Here is a 20,915-nt window from a genome sequence, read left to right as displayed (position 1 = left end):
GAGGCTTGCTTTCTCAACTACTTTGGCCTTTGAAGTTGGTTATTCAATTTTTTTCTTGGTTTCTTTGCTCAGTAAATTGGTGTCTTTTTATTCTTAAGAACTTCTCAAGACTGCCTTGAATTCCTGGGCAATGTAGTAGAGGAAAGGACTGCATTTGTCACCTTCTAGATAGAAAACAAGATGGAAAACGCCATTCGAAACACAGAAATCTATACCTAAAATCTAAAATAAAAATACTGAAAAATAGCTCTGTGTGTTGTAAAATTATAGAGACTAATAAAGAAAAAAAAAGTTGAAATGATAAGCTGTCAACACTATGTTTATTCTCAAGCCCATGTACTTTTAACTACTAAGACGATAGTATGTTCATGAGAGAGGAAATTTCATAATTATTCAAGGGACTAAACTGAATTTGGGAACCTATTTTTCTTGGGACTGTTATTGGAGGAATGCAATGATAGTCTGGCCTATGAGTTGAATTTGTACTGATACCTTTGATGGTCATTTAATAGATGGAAGAGGGGTGTAAAGATTCGACAGCAGTGCACAGGGACATTTCCAAGGAGATTGATTCAGGGAGAATTTTATTGTTGCATAGGACATCTTCTACAGTTCTGAGTTTAGTATGGGCTAGACTGTTGTGATTTGAAAGCAGATTAAAGCATTTGGATAGATTTGATTTGTTCTTATACCAGCTCATTACAATGAGGGGAAGCAGACTTAGAGGATTACTTTTGATGAATTTCAGTGCTGCTGGCTTCATTGAATTGCTTTAGAGCTAAATCAAATATTTTAACAGTTATAAAATTATTGAGATTAATACTTGGAGTTCTCTAGGTCTTAAAATTTATAAGATACTTTTTATGTGTATGGGGTGGATATAGGTCATGGAATATAAAAGGATCCAGTGAATGAAGAAAATGGAGTACATTAGATAAAATCTAGATGATTTATTTTAAAGATCTATACTAGCCAATGACTTTTAAAAAGTCGGGAGCCCATTTGTTTCCTTCTTTGCTCAGTGGACTCTTGATGGCATTTGCTAACTCGGTGCTTCAAAAGTAAATCTTGAGTCAAACTAAAATAAGGCCGTATTGGTGCATCTAAACAACAGAAGTTATTTAGGCAAAACTGTTAGAATTATAAATACCCATGTATGTGTATCCTTTTCTAATTTCCTAATTCAGATGTCTCTCACCCTTTAGGAAATAGAAATGCCTGTTGCTAAAGTGTTCTGGTATTGCCTGAGCAATGCACTGTTTATTTTCTGTCTTGCAATGAAAACTATTCATTGTTTGTTCTTCACAGGTCACTGACAAAGAACGAGAATTTGCTGCTGGAGCTGCAAAACAGCTCGAATATCAGCAATTTGAAGACGATAAACTTTCTCAGAAATCATCTAGCAGTAAACTCTCTCGATCTCCATTAAAGATTGTCAAAAAGCCTAAAAGCATGCAGTGCAAAGTGATACTTCTGGATGGATCAGAATATACCTGTGATGTAGAGGTAAGTGTATATTTTAAAACTTTTTTGTCCCTCATACTGAGCTCTGGGGAATGTTGGCATAAAACATATAAGATATCTATATTTTCAAAATTCTGGAAAATCACTCAGACCCAGTTTCTAAATACAAAATTATTTCCAAAGTCTCTAACAGAGAATGCAATTGCTAAATATACATATATTATTCCCCCCCGCCCAATTTTACTATCAAAAGAAAAATATTATCTTTAAAAAAATCTCTAATACTTCCATGGTAGGAAAAAAACTGGAAGCCTTAAAAATTAAATTTTCTTTAATATCATGGCTATGAGCTAGTATTTAAATGACTTTGACCTTTTCTATTTGAATAAATTATGGCCAAGTTATTTGTTTATTGATAGAAGCTTGGAAATTTTTGTACATAGGAGCAATGGGATAATTTGAACTGTGAATGTCCTTCTCATGCTTAGACAGTGAGTAATTTGTAAAATGCACGTTGTGGTAAGCATTGCAACTGAATGTTCTTTTGGTTAAAAAAACTAAAATCTTCTCAGAGAAAAGACAGTTGAATGACTTTTGTCCAAGATGGTTAGCAAGCCCAAGCTAACCGGTGAGAATGAGACAACTATGCCTAGCCATTGATATGGGTGACTGTTGAGTGTTCCGAGTATCATGGAGAGTACATGTGGGGAATGAACTCAAGCCATGGGAGCAGGTCTCCGTGTACCCAACTGATGGCATCTTCTCTCCACAGCTTGGAAGAGCAGCTTGCTCTTATTAGCAAGATGATTCAATTTCAGATTTGACTTTCATTCAAAGACCTCAGTCCTCCAACCTCCAGCCCCTGTCTTTTGTCAGAGGGACATCACACATCCTTCTACACCAGCCCCTCCACCACATGCTTACACAATTCATCTCTCCCACTGTGTGTGTTGACAGTCGCTCCCAGGCACGGGCAGTGTATGCCTATGTTGTTCCACATTTCTGTTCTTCTTTCCTCATGACACAGCCAGCACGAAGCTCACCTGATTTCCCACGTCCCACATTCATTCATCTCCACTTTCTCTGTCTACAACCCCCATATCATTCCTATTATATTTTGCATAATGCACTCAGGCACTCACTCAATGCTTTTCTTGTAACAGAAGATTCAAATCCATTTCATGTTGATAATGTCAGTGAGGGTGGGAATAGGGTTAGGTTATTAAATTATTACAGATTGCAGGAACATAAGAAAATATTTTTTTGAAAATTATTAGATAAAAAGTTATTTAGTCTATCATATATATTCATAGAATTTTCATCATCATGTAACTGCAAATATTGATGTGTGAACTATATGCTGCAGGGGGTGAACTATATGTTCCAAGGACCCTACCTAACTGCACAGATCCATTTCTTGCATTTTCCTGGCTTCGATTTTGGCTAATTTCTTAGCCCAAAGTGTTCAGTTATTTATTTGGATATTTATTCTGGAAATGAGGATATATAATAACATACTCCTACCTATGTTTCATTATGAAGCTTAAAGGACTTTTATAACCTTAAGAGAAATTGTATATTTTTCCAGTGTGGATCCATTTTCATGAGAAATTGATCTAAGTCAAGAGAAGCTATTCCCCTTAACTTTAAAGAGTCTTTCTGTTTGATTATATTATATGCTGGAATAAGTAGGGTTACCTGGCAGTCCTCTACTCATAGCTACCAGAGTTTTCTAAAGTAGAGGCTAGAAAAAAGTTTATAGTGTTTCACATGGGGAGAATAAATGCCACAGGACTGACCGAGGTTTGTGTAGTGCTGATCTTTTTGCTGAATTTAATGTATCTCATTCTTCAAATTCATTACAGATAATCTATAATTAACTTTGGATACAATTCAGTGTTACTGCTAATGTCACTGAATATGTTGAGTGGCAGTACAATGTTGGTCAGTTATTTTCCTTTATAATAAAGTATTTTTATAAATTTGACAGATTCTTAAAATTAACTTTAGTCTGGGACACAAAATCTTTGCCAACAGAATGTATTCAGTTTTACAACAGACACGATAGTAAAAAAAAAAAATATGTTCAATACTGACATCACTGTAGAGAAGATGGAGAAATTTGGACATGGTGAAGTGAAATGGATTTATTTGTAGCTGACTAGTTGAATAAGAAAAATGGTCGTGAATCAGCATTGTGGTTCTCAAGGTGGGGATAAGATGCTAGTTGACAAAGCATATTCAAAATGCCTCTTTAGATACAAACGGTGGAACATAAACCTTGGCTGGCAAGGTAATGGGGTGTAACAGATAAACAGAGGATGAAAAACTTTATACTAGGGAAGAGATCCTTCAGTTTTTGCTCTTCTTTAAAATACGTTTTTATCAAAGTTTTGGATGAAGGCACCAAGAAAAATTATTTTTGAAGTGATCCAGAGCTTTCAAAGTGGCTAATGGCCTGTGCGTCAGAATCCAGGTTTCTTGCAAAGTGGACGGTGTGGAACATTGAAGCAAAGTAGCAAGATAATGTTCAGTAGGCATGGAGGTAAAACGTCCAATTTTAAAGATCAAGTGCAAAATAGAAATGTGTTTGGGGGAAGGGGTGGTCTGACTTAATGACAGTTTCGGTGAAACTCATCTTTGGATTTAAGTCAATTACAAACTCAACACAAACCACCTGAGCGGTGTAGCTGTCAGACACATTCACATAGTCACAGGCTGCTTCAGTGGAAGCTGTAGCATTTGGTTTACCGAAGGCAGTGAGTTCCCTGTGCTGCAGAGGTCACCTCGTGGTGTCTTGTTTAGTTCACACGTGATAGGAATGCTCCAAAACCACCAGACTGGGGTGCAAAAATGAAATTGTCTCCTTGTAACCCATGATTCTAAGTTACTTCCTTAAACTTTCTGAACCTCATTTTCCTCATCAGAAAAACGGGAGTGAAAATACTTGCCTCAAAAAGGCATTATTGAGAACATTAAAGCTGATAATTTATTTGAACATTGTCTGGGATGTCGCATGTTCTTGATAAATGGTAGCTATTGAATAACAACAGTGAATTCTACTTGAGCTTATTTGGGAGAGAGTTATAGGATGGTGAGTGATCTGAGAAACCTTCCCATGAGGACTGATGAGAGATAGAGCATGTGTTGAATATGGAAAAAAACAAAATTTGGAGAGGACAGGATAGATAGCTAATTTCAGTTACTTGGAAAGGCAGTCATGGAATGTCTATCAACTTTTTTTTTTTAACATATAGAAAGTAAAACTAAAGTTACAGGAAGTCATATTTTAAATAAACAGAAGAGGAATGTTTTAAATGATTGCTGTCTACCTTGTAATATTATGTGCCCTGCCATTAGGATTCCAACAGAAAGCGTAGGTACATTTATGGAAACCAACAGTTCCTCAGACCAGATAACTTCTAATGCCCTTTCCTACTCTAAGATTCATGGAGAAAAGAGGCAGATGCACACACAAATCTAAATTAAGAAGCAGAATTGCTTCCCCAATCCCTGTCCCCAACACATGCAGTTGTAGTTGAATTAAGAACAGAATGCAGGAGATACACCAGGTGTAACTTTTGTTGCATTTAATAAGGCGTCAAAAAAGACATTTAACTTTAATGAAATCTTATGGTTGTTTCCCCATCGATTGTTTAATGCCTTCATTGCTTCACCATCAAAATCAACAAAGCTCAACTTTACTACGACTTTATCATTGGAATTTATAATCACCTATAAAGGAACCCCTGTGTACGTACACACACACACACACACACACACACTCACTCACTCACTCACTCACTCACTGGAATAGCATAGCCCAGGTCTCTCTTCTTTTGAAACCACAAGGTAGCATTTACTCACACCTAGCAGTGCTGCAGCGGGAGAAGCCAGAGACCTGGAGAAGCAGGATGCAAGGAGGATGGCTCTCTGAGAGCAATGGCTGAACTCTTATTAAGTCTTCAATTTCTGCCCCCCAATATTTTGATAAGAACCTCTTCCAATTTTGCTGGCTTTTTCAAATTTTCTTCTAGCAGCAGGCTGAGATCTTTGTAGTATTCAGTATTTTAACATTTCAGAGATGTGTTCCTCAATAATTTTTTCAAATCCTTAGTCTCGATTATCTAAAATATAAAAAGATCTTATGAGTAAAATATAAGAAAAGATAACAAAAAATGTAAATTGATATATACGTTTGGGAAATGTTTGCATACTACCAGATTTTATGTATGTTAACAAAATCACTAATACTGTCATTCTGTTAAAGAACCCAAGCAACTTCCTATAACCAGTTTGTTAATGTCTTGGCTGTTATTTCTTGACTGTATGTTTTAAAAGAGAAAAACAAAAATACTCTAGTCATGCACAATAGAGGAAATAGTGCTCCTCACATATATTTTAGTACAGTTTCTTCTGTGTTTGGCAGACTCATTTGAGTCTGACTGATTAGCACACAAGATATTTCTTAATGACTATCCAATTAGAAATGTTTTCTCTTATTTGAGCAGCATTCTGATCTTAGTCTGATTTGATTTTAAGCAAATAAGTAAAACATGATCTGAAATTTGAGTTCATATTTCATAGTATGGGTTAGCTGCTGCATATAGACAATTTTTAAGCCATTTTATGGTGTAGTTTGGTTTCTTCTTTACAAGAAACCCAATTGGTGGATACTTTAGAGCATGACTGGAAAAGTGACAGAGGGTTTACCTTGCAGGTGTTCCTCACAAAGGCCCTGCCATATGCCTCCATGGATGTGGGACCTCAGTTTACTCTCCTTTGCCCCTTCATACTACTGCTTATTCAATTGTGAGGGAAAATTAGTGCTTATGAAACCCAGGTAAATTCACACGGGGTAGCACTGCGAGGGAAGATGCCAATGAATCAGCCACACTAGAGAGAGATTTGTACCCAGATTAGGGCAAATCAGAGAGCTACTTAAGTGCAGCAGTAAAATCATAAAAGCCTGCCCTCTAGGTTCAGCCCTGTCCAGAGGCTGGCTGGTTGAATGGGCTCCATCACTGAGTACCTTTTAGGATCCTCCAGGATGGCCTGGAACCCAGAGCATGCTCAGAAATGGTGTTTACTCCAACCAGCATGGACACCCTCCAGAAATGCGTCTGTGGAACCAAGGAGGGTAAAGAAATTTATGGCACTATATCCTAAATCTGCTTTTTTCATCTTCTAACTACTGGTCAAGAAGGGACTGTTAAAAATTTTTTAAAATGCTCTGTCTTGCCTGTGATTCAATTAAATATCCAAATCTGTTGTACTATTTTATGTACTCTACTTACTGGGATTTGGTTGGAGAAACAAATTCAATATCTGAATTTTCCAACTTCTATAGGCTATGTGATTAAAATGCATTACAATCTCTTTGGAAGGTCTTGACCAGACAGCAAAGAGAATTGCCACAGTCTGGAAAACTGATTGGAGCGCCCTCGCCTTTCATGAATTACAAGAAATATTAATTCGTTATAAAAAAACAAAAAGGATTTTTTTCCAAACTAGTACAAGTATAGTTCATTCAAAAACTATAAGTATCAGAGTTTTTGATTCTATGTGATTGTGTAAATTTTGATTTAACCTCTCTGTGGGTCTCTGCTCTACTGAATGTCTCACCGTATCATACCATCTGTCATGTGCTATAACCGAGTGGCCCAGTCTGGCAGCAGCAGCTTTCCCGCTTGATGCCCCGGGGACTCCCAAGGGTGGAAGAGTTCTAATTAACTCGGTTTCCTTGCGTGCTGACTCTTTAGTGCAACCATAGGAACAGTTACGTACAAGGACTGTTAACACACCCCTTCTCATTTACCTGACATAGTTAGCATTAACTCTTCCCAAGATATTGTGATTTGCCCTCATTAAGGCAAATCCTTTTTACTAAAATTGTTAAATCTGTTTTCCTGGATTTCATTTTTTTAAGTAATAAACTCTAATTGTCCATCATGAATGTGAACGTGGTCTATTAAACCCTCTAAATAATATTAATGTAAAAAATATGAGCATATATATGTCAAAAAATGCAACCAGTAAAACCCTCTGGTGTGTCTGTCACCATACTGTGAGTTATGCTTTGGAAGCTGAGTGGATTTTGGAATTCGAGCACCCGTGCACATTGGGTGACTGACACTGTATCAAAGATAAAAACCACGGAAGAATTCTTTTTGCTTTTGTCCCCAATTGTTTCATGGAATTAAAGCCTGACAGGGGATTCATTTTCCAAATATTCATATTCTAACCGTGGTGCTGAAAAAACACTAGGTTTGCTTTTTCACTTACTATTCTCCCAACTCTTCATGTTCCCATGGATTTTTCTGACCACTTTGTGTTGCTGATTTGGTGCCGTGAACCTCCCTGCCCTGTGTTCAGGCAGAGAGGATTCACAAACAAAGCGCTTTCCAGTATATGCATTTCGTCTTACTGGTTCCGGAGCACAGTGTCTTATTTATCTTTACCTCATACAACACAGCCGTTGATTTTCCCATAGTAGATATTCATTACTTATTTGTTTAGGTAACGAAGGGAGTAATCATCCAATTTTAAAAACAGTCTTTCTAGTTCTTACCATCCTGTGATTAAAATTTCAGGTTATATATCTAGTTTACTGGCTTGAAATTTGCCTCTTTCAGAAACTTCTCCAACGTTGTCTCTGAATGTTTTCACGTGTGTTCTGAAAGAAATATTTTCATTTCCTTTACCCTATGGGCATTGTTGCCATAGACCCATGTGAGATGGCGCATTGACCACTGATCCTCCCCCAGGTCTCACGGGGAGGGTCCTGCACTTTCTCTCTCGGCTCCTTCTCCAGAAGTAATTTTCCTCAGCACACCTGGGCTTAGGTTTAATGTGAGGTTTGGTGAAAGACCATGTTAACAAAGAATACCTCTTCCTTTAAGTGCTGTTCTTAGGAGTGACAGGCCCAAACCCTGCTCTTGAGTCCTTAATCAGTGTCATCCTGCCTGGTGCCTATTCTGCTTCCACGTGCGAAGTGCCAGCTCACACCCACTTTAAATTCAGCCGTAGCCCCAGAAGCAGAGGAAGTTCTTTCCTACTTTCGCCCAAGGCATTCCTCATTCCTTCCTCAGGGAGTATTTGCCAGCCTGGTGTACCTCAGCCAGACCCTTGTGTAGAGACCACAGCTTCTCATTTACACAGGTTTAGCTGGCCCCATGATCCCAGTAGAAGAGTGTTCGCTACCAAAGACATTCTCCAGATCCTTTCCTTGAAGTGGAACTATACTTACAGCTTCAAAAAATTGCATAAGGTGTAGTCTGTACCAGGCATCTTATTAAAATCTTAGTATTTCCTAGAATACATTGACCATTTGCACATAGTAGGCAGTAAAATATTTTTTGACTGGAGAGTGAATCATTCGAGTTTAATTTCTATTTCTCTTAATGCATATTCTTTATTCTTTTACAATAATTTTGATTCATAGACCTGTCATAACACTTTGTGTAAAAGATGGCAAGGAATATTACTAACTTTGCAGGGCATTTAATATAAAGTATTTCTTGATGGCCCGTTATGTTCCAGGCACTGAAAATCAAATGAGTCAAAGACTTCAAGCTTAGACATGGGCTCATCTTAGCCATAGAGTCACACAACCTTAGATCTGGACGGGACATTGGAAATAACTGTCACCTACCTCATTTTACTGATGAGGAAACAGGCCTAGAGCAGTGAATTGTGTGCCTGAGGACACACAGCCTGGAAAACGCAGAAGAGGGCCAGAACCCAGATATCCTTCCTTCTTCTCCAGAGGTCTCTTAATGGTGGCATCAAAGCATCCAAAGTGTGTAGCAGCAGAAAGAACAAACTGAAATATAGTATTTACCTCCAGCATGGATTTGTGAAATAGTAGAAAGAAAAGAGAAAAAGGAGAAAGATCTACTTTTTAGATTATTTAATATTAGTTAAATTCTCAAATATTTACTTTATTTGTAATTCTCTAAGCTTTTGATATCAAAATTGATCAATTTTTCTAGATTTTATAGGTAGCGCTGTATGTCATTTTTGGGTAAGCATCGCTTATCAGCCTTTTGGCTAAGATCAAATGTAGCATTTTTGGGTAAGTAGAAGGAAGTGAGATCACCAGTGTCTGTCTCTTCTCATTTTCTCATCTCTTTTTCCCTCCCTCCTCCTTGTGGCTGGAAGATTTTGAAATCTTGAAGCACATCTGCGGTAGACACTGTCAGGACTTCTTAAATGATCACTAAGTCTTTGGTTTGGGTTATACTATCAGGAAATAAGGTATTGTGTGAAGAGTAGAACTTGGAAACAATACTTTTTTATTGCAGGAAGAGGAAAATAGCTGGAGAGATAATACAAAAGCTCTTCCTAGTGGCGTGTGGAAAAGTGTTCAAGGCTTGACTCAGCTCTTTGTCTTAATACAGAATGATTTTAAGCAAGTTCTACCGTTATCACATAGCCCAGCTCGAAGCAGAGAGGCTAATATAAAATGGAGACCCTCGCCATCCCTTCTAGAGAGAAACAGTTTTCACTGTACAGTGATTTTTTTTCCAATTGTTGTGATCAATTGCCAGTGCATTTCATAATTACAGCATTTCCCCCACGAAAGACAGGTTATAATTTTCAAGATTACAGCTCATCTCCTTGTAGTTAGCATTTAAATTGATGCCTTTATTTTCCTGGAAGTACTCTTGGCCCTTTAGGAAGTTTAGGAAGCAGGCTACTGGCATCAGCCATAATATTAGAAAATCTTTTCATAGATGAGTAATAACCTGGGAAGATTTCTACATGGTGGATAGTCTCTTGAATTTTATATCACTTTTTCTTGTTACCTTCAGTTTCAGAGGGAGAATTTTTTTTGACCTTGTCTCCAAATTCTGAGACCAGTGTACAGCACCTGTGACCTCTTTTTGACTAGAGTTGAAGTCTGGTAGAATCATATGTTCTTAGAATTGGAGAACATGAACTCTAGTTCAACCCCCCAAAATGTGTATGTGGTGCATGTGTGCATGCACGCACATTGCCAACAAAATATAGAAATGGATTCAGGGAAGACTGCATGGAGTACACTACGACATTGAAAATCCAATTGTAGGTACATAGTAAAATATCTATAGAGAACCAGCTTTCATAGGACTGCTGGCATGCACACACCAGCTGATCCAGTCTAAAAAGGAAGCGCAATAGACAGACAGTGATTAGTTTTAGGATTTGGTTGGAATGTCTGTCTGCCTTATGGCCCAGTGTCCAACTGGCATGTGAAGAGAGGTGACTATGGTGCTCTTGCTTCAAAAAAAAAGTTTCAACGTAGAAGGAGATATAAAACTGCATTTATGAATACCTTTTGTGGTTTTACCATTTCTATGATCATGTTAATTATTACAGCGGAGGAAGAAGGGAAAATCTGCCATGGTGGTTTTTCAGTCTAGTCTTGTTTGCTATTTGGATAGAGCAATTAAAATAATTCACTAGGAGATGGAAAATTAATGATGAAATGCAGAGAGGGAAAAGCTCTGTTAAAATGTTGCATAGTGAAATTGAATAGTTTCCTTTCTTACTTTTTTTTTTGTTAGTAACATGTATGCCTCGGCTAATACTAAATGGCAATAAATTAATAAGTTACCACAGTCAGTTTTGGCACTTATTTCAAAATTAATAGTATAGTTAGCTTTCAATGTAGGCTTCAGTTGAGGCTATCGATACATGAAAAAGGTATCGTCGATCATTTTTGCCAAGGTTTTATATTTTTCTTATATTTATTCATTCTCTCAATGATTCCATATCAGACAGACATTTTCAGAGTGTCTAGTATACAAGTTGCTCCAATAAACTGAGGGCCATTTAAAAATTCTAAATTAATTAAAGAGTTAGATTTAGCTTTGACAAATATTAACTTTTTTAAATAGCCGAGGACTTCTGCTAAGAAGCTCACCCTGTGCATTCTCATGCTGCACTACTCACAATGTTAAGGTTCCTTAAGACACAATAATGGAAATGTAGAACTCTGAATTTACATTGAATCCATTCACCCCGTAGCAGAACTAGCATTTAGTGTTTCAGTTGACAGGATCACTCACACCCAGGCTTTTAAAAATGTATTTATGAAACTCATAATGTATAGACACCCTAACAATTGAATATCTGAATATCTATGGAAGTAGTATGAATCAAATCAGACTGAAGGTTGTACAGGAGAATAAAATTTCTCAGTTGTCTCAATAAAGAATTGAATTTTGAACTTAAGTATGTTAAACATTTAGAGGCAGTACATCATAGTAACACTAGCTGGGTGGCATCTTGGCTTTGCCATTTGTTTATAAGTTATTCATCCCCTGACATCCTCAGTCTTCTTTACTGTAACCTGGAGCTCACTGGGTCGTTGAGAGTGATACAGAATGACTGGTAAGTGTTTACATGTGCCAGGGACACTGTTGACTGACAGTGGCTAGCAAATCTGAAATATTCCCTAACTTTAGAGGAACATCCATCCCATAAAGAATATAAATATAAACTATTCTATAGGAGTGATGGTTTTTTAACATAAAAAATCAGTCTTCATACTGCTTAGAGATTTGCTTTTATCCTTCAGTAGGTAAATGGATAAACTGTTAATCCAGACAATGGAATATTATTCAGCATTATAAAGAAATGACCTCTCAGGCCATGAAAAGACATGGAGGAACCTTAAATGTATGTCACTAGTGAAAAAAGCCACTCTGAAGGGCTACTGACTATATGATTCCAACTATATGACATTCTGGGAAAGGCAAAACTATAGATACAGTAAAAAGGTCAGTGGTTGCCAGGGCTTAGGGAGAAAGAGAGAGAGAGGGATGAATAGGTAGAGCACAAAGGATTTTTAGAGCAGTGAAACTATTCTGTGTGATATTATAATGGTGGATATATATTATACATTTGTCCAATCCCATAGAATGTACAACACCATAATCACTTTGGATGATTATGATGTGTCCATGTAGAGTTATTCATTGTAACAAAGATATCACACTGTGGAGGGGCGTAGGGATGTTGTGGGGGGTCATGGGGGAGGCTATGTATGTGTGAGGGGGCATATGGGAAATTTCTGTACTTTTCCCTCAATTTTATTGTGAACCTAAAACTGCTCTAAAAGTATTAAGTCTTACATAACAACAAAACCACAGGATCACAGACCCTACACTATTTAGAGATTTGCTCTTATCACCGAGCATTATATTAGATACTGGAAAGAATTTCTTAAATCTGAGGTAGTGAATTTTCTCTTAATTCTTCATTTCTAGGGGTTCCCCCCCCCATTTTTTTTACACTGGAAAGAATAGTATCAGTGTTTTCACATTGATTTTTTCATTAATTTGGCAGTTTGAGAAATACTGAATAATTTCTTTAAATATAGACAGGAAATAATTGTGCTTGTGTTTAATTTAAGGTGTAAACCCCATTTACCTAGACATTGTTAGGTTTGAGAAACTGACCTGGAAAATAGGAAATTTGCTTTTTTTCTCATACTGCTTAGTTAAGGTTCTGTTGCTTTTGTGTCAGAAATCAATAGCTATTTAACAAAATAGAATGTGTTCTGAAAATAATTATACACACTCTATTCTGCCTTTCAGTGGTAGTCTTATCCTGAACTGACTCACATTTTATGGCAAATAAGGAAGTGGTGTTCCTTGGCTTCACTATTGAACTCCCTCAAGTTATGTAGGGAAGTCTATTGTAGAAGGGGTCTGATGAAGTCACACTGCTTTTCCTTCATCTTTAGTCCCTTTGGAAGTTGGCACAGAAATTCTTTCTAGTTCCACCTAACCTCGATTCACTATATTTTCTGATTTCTTACCTATTAACTTTGAAGAAGTTTTCTATTCACTTTTATTTTAAGTATCTTCAAAAATGCAGGTCATCCTATACTCAGAAATTTGTAAGTCATTGAAAAGAAATTGAAGAAGATACAAATAAATGGAAGATTATACCATGCTCATGGATAGGAAGAATTATATCATTAAAATGTCCACAAAACAATCTATAGATTCAGTGCAATCCCTATAAAATACCAATGGCATTTTTCACAGAATGAGAACAAAGAATCCAAAAATTATATGGAACCATAGAAGATCCTGAATAGCCACAGCAATTTTGAGAAATAAGAATGAAGTTGGAGGTCTCACACTGCTTGATATCAAACTTTACTGCAAGGCTATAGTAATCAAAACAGCATGGTACTGGGATAAAAACAAACACATAGGTCAATGGAACAGAATAGACAGCCTAGAAATAAATCCATGTCTATATGGTCATTTAATCTATGACAGAGGAGGAAAGAATATACAATGGGGTAAAGACAGTCTCATCAATAAATAATGTTGGGAAAATTAGACAGATACATGTAAAAAAAAATAAAGCTGGACCACTTTCTTATACCATATACAAGAATAAACTCAAAATAGATTAAAGTCTTAAATGTAATACCTGAAACCATAAAACTTCTAGAAAAACAAACATAGGCAGTAAACTCTCTGATATTTCTCTTAGTAATATTTTTTTCTGATATATCTCCTCGGGCAAGGGAAACAAAAGAAAAAACAAACAAATGAAACTACATCAAACTACGAAGTTTTTGCACAGCAAAGGAAACCATCAACAAAATGAAAAGACAACCTATTGGAAGAGAGAAGATAATCACCTATGATACATCTGATAAGGTGTTAATATCCAAAGTTTATAAAGAACTCATTCAACTTAACACCAAAAAAAAACAAACAATCCAATTGAAAAATTGGCAGAAGACCTAAACAGATATTTCTCCAAAGAGGACATACAGATGGCCAATAGACATATGAAAAAATGTGCAGCATCACTAATTGTCAGAGAAATGCAAATTAAAACCACAATGAGATATTACCTCACACCTGTCAGAATGGCTATTATCAATAAATCAAAAAATAACAACGATTGGTGAGGATGTGGAGTAAAGGGAACCCTCATGTGCTGCTGGTGGGACTGCAAATCGGTATAGCCACTATGGAAAACAGTTTGGAGGTTCCTCAAAAAATTAAAAATGAACATACATTTTGACCCAGTAATTGCACTTCTGGGTGTTTATCCAAATAAAACCAAAACACTAATTCGAAAAGATATATGCATCCCTATGTTCATGACAGCTCCATTTATAATAGGCAAGATATAGAAACAACCTAAATGCCCAACAGTAGACGATTGGATAAAGAAAAAGTGGTACATATATGCAATTGAATATTACTCAGCCATAAAAAATATGAAATCCTACCATTTGTGACAACATGGATGGACATGAAATAAGTCAAAGAAAGGAAGACAAATACTATATGATTTCACTTATATGTAAAATCTAAAGAACAAAATAAACAAAACAAAAACGGATTCATAGATACAGAGAACAAACTGCTGATTGCCAGATGGGAGAAGGTTTGGGAGACTGGGTGAAAAAGGTGAAAGGATTAAGAAGTACAAATTGGTAGTAACATGGGAATTTGAAGTACAGCATAGGAAATATAGTCAATAATATTGTAATGTCTTTTGTACAATGCCAGGTGGGTACTGGTTAATTAGGGAGATCACTTTGTAAATTATATTAATGTCTAATCACGATGCTGTACACCTGAAACTAATATAAAAAAAATAAAATAAAAAGACAAAAATGCAGGTCATCCTATATGTGTCCTTCTGTAGCAGGTATAGGATATGGGAATCATTTTTTGCCTCTTAAATTAATTCTGTGGCATGCTTTTTTTTTTTTTAGTTTTTAGTTTATTTTTTTTCGGTTATAGTTGACATTCAGTATTTTATTGGTTTCAGGTGTACAGCATAGTGATTACACATTTATATAACTTTTGAAGTGATCACCCCAATAAGTCTAGTACCCACCTGACACCATACATAGTTATTACATTATTGTTGACTATGTTACCTATGCTGTACTTTGGCATGCTGGGTTTTAACAAAATTAATTACTAAGGACGCTAGGAAAAAGGAAGAGTTGGAAACCTACCCAACTCACTTCTTTTTCATGTTGGGACACATCTACTACTATTGTAGAGAGTTTCTCTCGCCTGAAGAAATTGGGAGTGGCTTTCTGAGGCGTGTTTCCTGCATCCTTTCTTTTTAAGGACCTAGCTTTGAAACAGCTGATATTTAAAAAGCATGGCTGCAGATCTTTAGCTGGCTGTAGAAGACTCCTTAGGAAAATAGATTTCCCAATAGTGGTTCATGTTGTTAAAAATGGTAAGCATGTATCCAGTCACTGTTTGGCAGATAGATAATAATTATTGGAAAACGTTAGGTGACTATTCCTGTGGTGGTATTTAAGGGAACCTAAAGTCAAGTGGCATTCACATATTTTATTTGTTTATTTTTATGTTTCCAGAATAATTCTAATTATACGTGGGATACTTACATAATTGTGTTTAGAATTTGGGCAGATAAGGAAAGGTGAAATGAGAGCACTGAATGTTAGAAACATCAGGGGCAGATGATTCAGATGAGACTGGAAAGGAAGGCCAAGGACTCATCAGGAAGAATGGGTTTGATGTGCTAACAAGGTTGGATACTATTTGAATACATTGGTTTTCTACTTCTGTGTAATACATTACCATAAACTTAGCAACGTAAAACATCACAAACTCATCATCTCATATTTTTTGACTGGTCCTCTGCTCTCGGTCTCATAAAGCAGAAATCAAGTCGTTTGCCAATTGTATCTTATCTGGAGGCCAGACTAAGGAACAATCTACCTTTATACTCCTTTGGGTTGTAGGCAGAATTCATTTCCTACTGCCTGTATGACTGAGGGCTTGGTGGCTGCCGATCAGGGACCACTGTTGGGTAAAGAGTCTTATGTCCTTGCTATGAGGTGCCCACTGTCTCAGTAACAGAGAACCTTCTTTACCTTGGATTCCTCTACCTTTGATCTCTCTGACCTCCCTTTCTGTTACCAGCTGGAGAAAACTCTGCTTTTAAGGGCCCGTGTGACTAGGTCAGGCCCACCCTGATAATGTCCTATCTTAAGGTCAGCTGTGCCAACTAATATAACCTAATCACAGGAGTAGGAACCCCTGTATCCACAGTCCCAGGGATTATGTGGGATATGTACACCAGGGAGGCAGGAAATCTTGGGGCAGTCTTAGAATTCTGCCTGTCATGGTAGGTGCTAGGGTGTTTCTGAGGGGCTTTATGTTGACCTTTTTCTTTTTCTCAATTTTTAAATTTACTTTTGTTTTTTAATAATTCAAAAAAATTTTAATTACTGTTGGCATACAATATTATATTAGTTGCAGGTGTACAACATAGTTATTAGACATTTGTATAACTTACGAAGAGATTACCTCGATAAATGTAGTACCCATCTGACACCATACATAGTTATTACAATATTATTCACTATATTCCTTATGCTATACTTTACATCTCCCCATGACTATTTTGTAACTACCAATTTGTACTTCTTAATCCCTTCCCCTTTTAACTCACCCCCTCCCAACCCTCTCCCATCTGGCAAACATCAAAATGTGCTCTGCATGTATGAGTTTGTTTTTGTTTTGTTTATTTTGTTCTTTAGATCCCACATGTAAGTGAAATCAAATGGCATTTGTCTTTCTCTGTCTGACTTACTCCACTCAGTACAATATCCTCTAGATCCATCCATGTTGTTGCAGGTGGCAAGATTTCATTCTTTTTTTTTTTTTATGGCTGAGTAATATTCCACTGTGTGTGTGTGTGTGTGTGTGTGTGTTTGTGTGTGTGTGTATGTGTGTGTGTGTGTGTACTTCTTCTTTATTCATACATCCATTGACGGACACCCAGGTTGCCTCCCTATCTTGACTATTGTAAATAATGCTGCAATGAATAAATAGATCCACATGTCCCTTTGAAGCAATGTTTTGGATTTCTTCAGATAAATAACCAGCAGTGGGATTACTGAGTCCTTCTCTGTCTCTTGTTATAGCCTTTGTTTTAAAATCTGTTTTGTCTGGTATAAGTATTGCCACCCCAGCTTTTTTGTTGTTCGTTTCTATTTTCATGAAATATCTTTTTTCATCACTTTACTTTCAGTCTGTGTGTGTCTTTTGATCTCAAGAGAATCTCTTGTAGGCAGCATGTGGTAGGGTCTTGTTTTCTTATCCATTCAGCTACCCTATCTTTTGATTGAAGTATTTAGTCCATTTATATTTAAAGGAATTACAGATAGATATTGCCATTTTAGTATTTATATTTTTGATCTTTTTTCTTTTTTCTTCTTTTTCCCTCTGATATTTCTTATAATACTAGTTTGGTGGTAGTGAACTCCTTTTGCTTTTTCTTATCTGGTAAGCTCTTTATATCTCCTTTAAGTGATAACTTTGCTGAGTAGAGCACTCTTGGTTATAGGTCCTTGCTTTACATCAGTTTGAATATTTCATGCAAGTCCCTTCTGGCCTGCAAAGTTTCTGTTGAGAAATTACCTGATGGTCTTACGGGAGCTCCCTTATAGGTAACTAGATGCTTTTCTCTTACTGCTTTTAAGATTCTCTTTGTCTTTAACCTTCGACATTTGAATTATGATGTGTCTTGGTGTGGTCCTCTTTGGGTTCATCTTCTTTGGAACTCTCTGCCCTTCTTCAGCTTGTATATCTATTTCCTTCACCAGGTTAGAGAAGTTTTTCATCATTATTTTCTCAGATAGGTTTTCAATTCCTTGCTCTCTCTTTTCTCCTTCCGGTATCACTATGATGTGAATCTTGGTACATTTGAAGTTGTCCCATAGGCCCCTTAAACTAGCCTCATTTTCTTGAATTTTGTTTTTCCTTGTTGTTGTTCTGTTTGGGTGTTTTCTACCTTATCTTCTAAATTGATTCTATCTTCTGCTTCATGTAATCTACTGTTGATTCCTTCTAATATATGCTTTATTTCAGTTATTGTATTCTTTATTTCCGACTGGTTCTTTTTATATATTCTATCTCCATTTTATGTTTTCTATTTCTCTACTCTTCCCCTGAGTTCATCGAGCATCCTTATAACCAGTGTTTTGAATTCTGCATCTGGTAGATTGTCTCTATTTTGTTTAGTTCTTGTTCTGGATCATTGTTCTGTTCTTACATCTGGGACATATTTCTTTGTCTCCTTATTTTGGCTGCTTCCCTATATTTGTTTCTATGTATTAAGTAGGGCTGATATATTTCCCAGTCTTAGTAGAGTGACCTTATATAGTAAGTGTCCTGCAGGGTCCATTGATGCAGTCTCCCTGGTCACCTGAGCCGGATGCTCCAGTTATGTCCCTTGTGTGGGTTGTATGTGCCCTTCTGTTGTAATTGAGCCTTGGTTGCTGTTTGCACATCAGTGGGAGGGATTGACATTCAGGCTGATTGGTTGTGAGGACTGGCTATGACTATAGTGGAGGAGCTCTTATGCAGGGGTTGACCCTACAGAGCAGGATTCGCTGTAGCAGGGCTCTGGTGCCTACCCAGTCTGCCTTCTGGGTGTGTCATTTTCAGAGGTGACCAGGTGGTGCTCTGATTTGGGAGGGGCCTTGCCTCAGGCCAAGTTCAGCTGCCTGTGCCCTTCCCAGGGCCACTTGACATGAACCACAAAGCAATTTTCAGATGGCTGCCACCTGCACTGTGCTTGGAGGTCCCTCGAGAGGCTAAGCCCTGAACTGAGGCCAGCTGCTGCTAATGTCAGTCTTGGGTCTGCTCAGCAGGAGGTACAGGGCACACAGAGGCCACATGTTTCTTGTTTGGGGTTTGTGAATCTTTGAGAAATTTTAGGAAAGTCGGCATCATGAGCCCAGATAGGCCATTTATATGGAAAAGCCACAATGGAAGTGGCTTGGGTGGGCCTGAAAATTGAGTGGGACAGAGTCTCAAGGAATCACCAGGGCAGGATGACCACTGTTAGCCAGGTTGATGGAGACTCAGAAATAGCAGCCTCCTGTGTCTACACACTGAGTGGTGGGAGGGCCCAACAAAGAATCAGTGGCCTCCACTAACATTTCCATCTGTGAGAAAGTTGCCCCTCCAGCCCTCGCCGTGAAGGCAGACAACTCAGTATGTCCCTGGTACTTTTTGTCCCTGGTACCTTTTGAGATGCTTCTTCTGTGCCAGAGCTCAGAGCAAGTGAGTCCATCAGCAGGTAAATCTATGCATGCGCCCCTTACAAGGAACGTCTGCAGCTCCAGCTACCCCCATCTTACTCAGCCACAATCTCCATTAGTTTTTACAGCCAGTAGTTATGGGGACTTTTCTTCTCAGCCCTGGAACCCTGAGGGACCTCTATAGCCAAGATAACATTCCTAATTTTCAACATCCACACATGGGATCAACCTTGTTCAGTGTCTCCTCCACTCTTGTCTGTCTTAAGGTGGCCCCTTTTATATGTCCTTAGTTGTAGAACTTCTGTTCAGCTAGACCTCAGGTCATTTTCAGTGATGATTGTTCTGTAGTCTAATTGTATTATTGATGTGGTCATGACAGGAGGCTAACACAGTATTTACTTACTCTACCATCTTGACTGAAACTAGATATTTAAAACATACTTCTCTTAAATGGTAATTGAAGAAGAGTATACTTAAGACAAGGACACTAGTCTGCTTTAGTCTGCTTTATTGCAATGAACTAGGCAAGGGATGCTGAGGACCAGAAACAAGGCAGAGGCAGTGGATTAGAGGAGCGAGAACATATTTTTAAGAACTATCAATGAAGACAATTAGACTTGGTTAATCAAATGTGTGGGGAAGACATGGGTAGTGATAAAAGAATGTAAGTAATAGTGACTTCCAAATTTCTTGGTTGAGTGACCACATAGACAAGTAGAACACAAGAAGAAAAGTTTATGGGGAAGATAATGAATTTAATTCAAATCAATTGAATTTAAAGTGCCCAGAATATGAAAGTAGCAGTCTACCATTGCAACTGGATATATCATTTGGCATTTGGAGGAGAGGTCGGCCTGGTGACTTTGTGGGAGCCATTATCTTTTATACTAATTCAAATATGGGAGTGAATGAGATTGTGCAGATTGTTAATGAATGATTAAGAAGAAAAGAGCACTAAGAGTACAGCTCTGGGGAATACTAACATTTAAAGTTAGGAGTGGAGTATGTTTTGTCGAATCTCTCCCCTCCCACCCTCAGATTCTTGCATACACTACCAAACCCCTGCCCCTTTTCACCATATCCCAATTAATGAAATGGATATGCCTGATCCTATGGGGAAATTACAGTAGTATTTATGGTTGAGTGAGTCTCTAAACAATTCAAAGAGTGTCTACATAGAAAAATATTCTCAGCATCAATTTTCTAAATGCCATTAAAGCATTGCACTACTGGGTGGAGAAAACAGGGAGCTGGAGATTGTACACGGCACTATCCATTGAAAAATAATTGTTGCCATTTATTGTGATTGATTCTTTTGCTCCAGTTTGTTGCTTATTCTTTTATTTCTTTAATTTGGCTCTTTACTGTCTTTTGT

The 20,915-nt window shown here is 37.4% G+C and overlaps 1 protein-coding gene across 4 annotated transcripts in view; it reads left to right on the top strand.

Moving 5' to 3' along the window:
* EPB41L3 (erythrocyte membrane protein band 4.1 like 3) overlaps positions 1-20,915 on the top strand; it is a 217,473-nt gene that overhangs the window by 126,871 nt on the left and 69,687 nt on the right. For all 4 annotated transcript variants that reach the window (XM_015595790.2, XM_006920069.3, XM_025038693.1 and 1 more), the window contains one exon: positions 1,309-1,506. In XM_015595790.2, the coding sequence (XP_015451276.1) occupies positions 1,453-1,506 (54 nt within the window). In that variant the 5' untranslated portion in view covers positions 1,309-1,452. The remainder of the gene's footprint in view (positions 1-1,308; positions 1,507-20,915) is intronic.

The sequence above is a fragment of the Pteropus alecto genome, unplaced genomic scaffold (assembly GCF_000325575.1).
Source record: "Pteropus alecto unplaced genomic scaffold, ASM32557v1 scaffold146, whole genome shotgun sequence".
Classification (NCBI taxonomy): Eukaryota; Metazoa; Chordata; class Mammalia; order Chiroptera; family Pteropodidae; genus Pteropus; species Pteropus alecto.
This window is presented reverse-complemented; position numbering and strand designations above follow the sequence as displayed.